General features: G+C 35.9%; 1 protein-coding gene across 1 annotated transcript; it reads left to right on the forward strand.

The window, feature by feature from the left end:
• Positions 1-1,988: 1,988 nt before the first annotated feature.
• Positions 1,989-2,936, forward strand: LOC101431555 (olfactory receptor 8H1-like). The gene has a single exon (XM_004462655.4). The coding sequence runs from the start codon at positions 1,989-1,991 to the stop codon at positions 2,934-2,936; it is 948 nt and encodes a 315-aa protein (XP_004462712.4).
• Positions 2,937-6,813: the final 3,877 nt, after the last annotated feature.

A 6,813-nucleotide genomic window follows, 5' to 3' on the forward strand; every position in this document is an offset into this window, starting at 1 on the left:
TTTGAATTTTGTCCAATAACTTTTGGGTAATGAACAATTTTTAATCTTATTATAGTAAAACACTTTTAAATATAAAACTGTTTCAAAGGGGAAAGCGTTCTATTCTATACCTGATTGTTAACAATAATGGTCTTTAAACCACAGAGTAATTAAATATTTCTCTAGATATATCAACTGCTTTACATAGTAATAAATTAAAACGTCACAAAAAATATTTTTAAAAATGTTGCGCAACATTATGTGACTTCTAAAGTCAAGGCAATTCTCCATAACAAACCTAAAATGGACACATTAGTCTTTGAACCTTTATTCTTGGCATCATGCCATGCAATTTTCATTGGAAATTAGTCCCAGAGATGACCAAATGTTTTGCATTACCAGCAATCTTCAATTTAAGAGATGCCTAGCATTATCAGGGTGAAAGGCAAGTGATATGCTGCTATGCTTGCGGTCACGTTGCTCACTGGTAAACTTATGAGATGTAATTTCCAAGTGAAATTACTATTTGATCAGGACCTGAACAAAAATTTTAGGTTGAGCTATTTTACCTCAAAAAAATAAAAATACATGCAGAAAAATTAATCATAAGTCATTTAAAAGGGAAAAAAGCTATATTGCAAAAATTTCAAACTCTGTAGATGGTTTACATATTTTTTTGTGGGACAAACTTCAAGTTGACTAGGTTCTACACAGATAATTCTGGAAGAAGTTTTTCACCCACTTTGACTCTGGGTACGTATTAATCTAAAATTTAGAGCATTTTAGTTTATTTTTAAACATTCGGGAATATTATTACAAAAGTTTGCATATGGATATATAATGCAGGCCTTACCTAAATACTACCAGGGCATGTAGATATGGAAATGGAGAATTGATGAAATCAGTCATACACAATGAGCATATATTGAAAATATAACTTTTGGAATAATTTGGATTTTATAATCTTTTAAAAAACATATCTTCTGAAAATTAAAAGTAATGTGTACTCTATAATATTAATACATCTAAATTTTAATTTCTGGTCTGTCATTTGTATTAAATAATAGTGGTTACAAAAGAATAGTAAATGACATATTAAAGCACTATTATTTTTAATACATATTATTAGCTTGTTTTTGATTTTCTGATAATAAATATAAGTAGGAATATTGTTTTATGAGCCTGATCTAGCATTCTATCAATTTTGGTAGAATCACAAAGCCAAATACATTTAATTGCTGGCTACCTTCCTTAACTTTCTATGGCTTTCTCATTAGTATTATTATTTTTTTAAAGATTTATTTATTTATTTATTTCTCTCCCCTTCTTCTCCAATTGTCTGCTTGCTGTGTCCATTCGCTGTGTTCTTCCCTGACCGCTTCTATCCTTATCAGCAGCACCAGAGATCTGTGTTTCTTTTCGTTGCCTCATCTTGTTGTGTCAGCTCTCCGTGTGTGTGGCGCCATTCTTGGGCAGGCTGCACTTTCTTTTGTGCTGGGCAGCTCTCCTTACTGGGCGCACTCCTCGTGTTTGAGGCTACCCTATGCGGGGGACACCCTTGCGTGGCGCATACTCCTTGTGCACATCAGCACTGCACGTGGGCCAGCTCCATGCAGGTCAAGGAGGTTCAGGGTTTGAACCGTGGACCTCTCATGTGGTAGTTATTAAAGAACATATGCAATAGTAACACATATGGTATAATATTTTATCTGAAAAACTGTATTAATGAAGGGAAATATTTAGAACAGCGTCATGTTCATTCCAATTATCCAATACTTATGATTTTCTCTTATATGATATTCAAATATTGATTTATACCTAACATATCTTTTGACAGTCAAACAGAATTTTCAGTCATGTTTTGTAGATACTCTTTAATGATTTTCTAGAAACACTAAACAATTAAAAAAAAAAAGCCAGACCGTCCTATAAACAAAAACTGTTTTGAAGTCATTCATGCTAAATATCCCATTTGATTTCTCAACAGTTTACAACAGCTGATTGCTATAATGGAAAGTAGAAATAATACAAATGTGCCTGACTTCATCCTTATGGGATTGACAGACTCTGAAGAGATCCAGTGTGTTCTATTTATTTTGTTTCTCCTGATATACCTGATTACGGTGCTGGGGAATGCAGGGATGATACTGATAATTCACCTGGATCTCCAGCTTCATACTCCCATGTACTTTTTTCTCAGTCACCTGTCATTCCTTGACCTCAGTTACTCAACGGTCATTACACCTAAAACCTTAGAGAACCTAATGTCTTCCAATAAGTATATTTCATTTATAGGCTGCTTCAAGCAGATGTATTTCTTTGTCTTCCTGGTTGTCACTGAATTTTTCTTTCTCTCTTCAATGGCCTATGACCGCTATGTAGCCATCTGCAATCCTCTTAACTATCCAGTTGTTATGTCCACAAGACTTTGCTGTGTCCTCATCACTGGGTCCTATATGATAGGCTTTACTGAATCCACAATCATTGTTCTTTTCATGAACAGCTTGCATTTCTGCAAATCCAATGTAATCTATCACTTTTTCTGCGACTTAACCCCAATTTTAGCTCTGTCCTGCAGTAACACTAGTGACACTGAAATCCTGTTATTCATTCTTGCCAGTTTAAATGTAATGGTGTCTCTTACCACAATATCTGTGTCCTATGTGTCCATTCTGTCTACTATTCTTAAAATTAATTCAACTTCAGGAAAGCGCAAAACGTTTTCTACTTGCGCCTCCCATCTCCTCGGAGTTACCATCTTTTACAGCACTACAATTTTTACATATTTAAAACTAAAAAAGTCCTACTCCTTGGGAAAGGATCAAGTGGCCTCTGTGTTTTATACTATAGTGATCCCCATGCTGAATCCACTCATTTATAGTCTTCGGAACAAAGAAGTGAAAAGTGCTATCATTAGAGTCATGCAGAAGAGAGAGGGCTCCAGGCAATTGAAATGAAAGTGATGCTCAACCTTTAAGTGCATCTTTACTTTTGTTCCTATTTGGGTATTCAGTTGGTCTCTCTCTAAAAGCAGTAGCCCCTTTTTATTAGTTTGAATATCTCTTTAGGAATTCTCTAATGAACACACATAATCTGGAACATTTCCAATAGCTTTTTTTTTTTAATCTACATGGTAATCGGAAGTCATGAAATAGTTCTTAAAACTGTCGTTTAAATGTATGTGTTTTTAAGACTAACTACGTAAAAAAAATATGTGGCGTTATCTTTCAAATTGTATCATAGTAATCCCCCATGCATATTCCAATTTAAGAGAACTTTATTAAGGTGAGTGGTTTTAAAAGTCATTTGTTCTAATGAGATGAAATACGGCACAGTCTCACATAATGCTGAGACTGAAAAATCGAGAGTGTAGTTTCTAGATTTGCCAGCTTTTACCTGTATATCCTTATTAAATATATATATATATTCCCTTCAATGATTTTTATTTTTTAATTTGTATTAAAATGTCCTTTGTAGAAATATATTTATTCATTTTCTTAAATGATATTTGAAATATTAAAATAAAGTACAATTTCTGTTGTAGAATTAACTTTTTAATGAATTCTCACAAGTTCATTGCTGTTTATTAATTTATTAAAATAATTAAAATGTATATTATATTCCTCTATATCCTAAATTTACATGAACATTTTAATATATATAGTATCCATATAAATTACTGCTTGAAGATTATATTTTGATCTGCACTCAAGATTGTCTGGAATCTATATTAGAGCAATTCCTCTTTTTCTGTTAGCAATTAGCTATGTATTTGATAACCTTTTTTTTTTTTTGCTTCCCAAGTTGTGTAATGAATATTGATTTATGCATTTTAAGCATCATATATAGATGCATAGTCATTGAATCAATGGTTATATAAGTAATATTTCAAGGCTTTTAAAATTCACTATTGCCTTTCTTATCCCTAAAAATTATTGATATTTTTGCATAAATAAATATACAAAATAAATTAAGATACCCATGGGTCACTAGCAATTCTATAAAAGCTTTTATTTTCAATTAACAGATACCTAAATGTGAGTGATGACTGTAGGTTATCATTTCAGGTATCCTGAGTTAGCAATCTTAGAAGTGTATCAACAGCATATGGCCTAACTACATTGGCTCATACATAGAGAGTTGTATGTTCTAATTAAAATAAAATCAAATAAACAACTTGAGTGTAGACATTATTTTCCTGGTATGGCTGCTAAAGAAGTCATCACATATCTAGGGCAGCTGCCATCTTTTAGCTATCTCATGCCTAGTTTCCATTCTCGGGATATACTCAGAGTATCCTGTTATCTATAACAAATTTAGTCAGTACACCAGCTTCCATTATGCAACTTTCCTGATGGTCATCACAATACTTTCACTTATATTTCTTTTGCCCCAAATTTGGTAATGTGTCCAATGACAGCAAGGGACTCTGGGAAATTTACTTAATTGGGTAATATTATTGCCTACCAAAATGGAATAATTTTCGAAGGTGAAGAGGGAGAATGAATATTGAATGGCACTGGCACAGTGATAAATGACAAGGAAATTACATAATTTTTGGTTTCTTAGAGTTATGTCATACATTTAAATTTCCTCTCTAGCAAAATGTTCAACTACACCTTTGAATGTGGTGCACCATTAAATGTGTGTAGGAGTAGTATGTGGAGAAAGAAATAAACTGACCATCTTAAAAAGTCTTCAGATATAATGTGTGCACTTTTTAGCAGATGATTTATAGATACCAAAAATAAATAGTGATTCAGCTAAAAATAATGATACTTAGATTTATTTTAATATTAAAAAGAATTTACTCAAAACCTACAAAAATTTCAAAGCTACAAATTTTTCAACAATATAAGATTGTGAATGACATACAAAATTATTTTCAAATAGAAAGGAATAATTTTTTTTAAATTTTGGGTTTAGTTTTGTTTTTGGAAAACGAAATCAAAATCAGTAACATTTTCTTTTTTTTTATTGACTTTGTAATAATATTACATTAAAAATATATATATATGTGAGGTCCCATTCAACCCCACCCCCCCATCCCCCCTCTCCCCCCCCAACAACACTCGTTCCCATCATCATGACACATCCATTGGATTTGGTAAGTACATCTTTGGGCACCTCTGCACCTCATAGACAATGGTCCACATCATGGCCCATACTCTCCTCCATTCCATCCAGTGGGCCCTGTGAGGATTTACAATGTCCAGTGATTACCTCTGAGGCACCATCCAGGGCAGCTCCATGTCCCAAAGACGCCTCCACCTCTCATCCCTTCCTGCCTTTCCCCATACCCATCGTCCACCATGTCCACTTTTCCCAATCCAATGCCACCTCTTCTATGTGGACATTGGATTGGTTGTGTCCATTGCACCTCTATGTCAAGAGGAAGCTCAGATTCCACATGGATGCTGGATGCAATCCTCCCATTTTCAGTTGTAATCACTCTAGGCTCCATGGTGTGGTGATTGTCCTTCTTCAAGTCCATCTTAGCTGAGTGTGGTAAGTCCAATAAATCAGATTGTAGGTGCTGGAGTCTGTTGAGGCTCAGGACCTGGCTATCCCATTGTCAGTCCAGAGATTCAAATCCCCTAAATATATCTTAAACCCCAACATTAACTGCACCTCCAGCACATTAGCATGAAAGTCTTATGAAGGGAGATCCCATCTGAGTCCAGATTCATCACACATAAACACCATTTTCAAAGAGGGGCCATCTGCCCTGGTAGTTAACCCCATCGGCCATGACCATAACTCCCATGGGTCTCTTTAGCCCTCAAAGGAACCAATATCTGGGGGTTGTATCTGCTTTATCTGTCTCTCTGACTCTGCTCAGTTGTGCATGAGGGCAATCCTTCTGCCAGCCTCCAGACTCTTTTTTAGAAACTCGTAGCCATATAAACTCAATTCTTCCTTCCATTTCCCCCCTTACTTTAGGTCAAACAGCATTTTAAAGTCATGTTATTTTATGTAGACATGGATATTCTGCTGATCCGCATTGAACCTTCCGTATAAGGTCCTTTTCCAGTTGCATCATCAGTTGGTAGTTGATAGTGGTCCCTCGTTGCCAGGGAGGCTCATCCCCGGGTGTCATGTCCCACGCTGGGGGGAAGGCATTGCATTTACATGCTGAGTTTGGCTTCGAGACTGGCCACATTTGAGTAACATGAAGGCTGACAGGAGGAAATTCCCAGGCACAATGTTGCTCTAGGCCTTGTTCTTATTTTAGGTTTATCAGCTCACAAGCATAGTCATTAGCATCAGGGGCTCACTGTTGAACCCTCACTCCCTCCCGGTCCCCGCCGCTGTACCTGGGAGACTGTCGCTGCTCCCCTATGGACCACGACAGAGCACCACTGGCCAGGAACCCAGTACCCCCCCTGCTGTGGTTTTTAATTGTTGCCACTATGAGTATATCCAATCATTACCATGCACCCTGGACATATGTTCTGTACAGCTCCCTGTCAGCCATATATCACCTGTCATTGGTATCCCATACCAGTATCCCTCCATTGCCATTGTTGAAACACTCTGTGATCCAGAAATCCCCGAAATTTGGAGCCCAATATAATGTCATGGTCCCTTACTAGGGAATGGCATATAGCGATGGGTTTAAAGGATAGGTAAAGAACTTGGATAAAGTTAGATAAAGAAATTAGATAAAGAATGTTGATTTGAAAAAAAATTCCACATCCTATCCTTTTTTTTTTTTTCCCCCCCTAATTATTCAGCATTTCTTCACAGGAGTTCTAGACCACAGCAATGCATATATATAATATACAGCACTCCCACACATCCACCAGAAAACCTTTTCCCTTCCACAGTGAT

Source organism: Dasypus novemcinctus, chromosome 10 (genome assembly GCF_030445035.2).
Source record: "Dasypus novemcinctus isolate mDasNov1 chromosome 10, mDasNov1.1.hap2, whole genome shotgun sequence".
Lineage (NCBI taxonomy): Eukaryota > Metazoa > Chordata > Mammalia > Cingulata > Dasypodidae > Dasypus > Dasypus novemcinctus.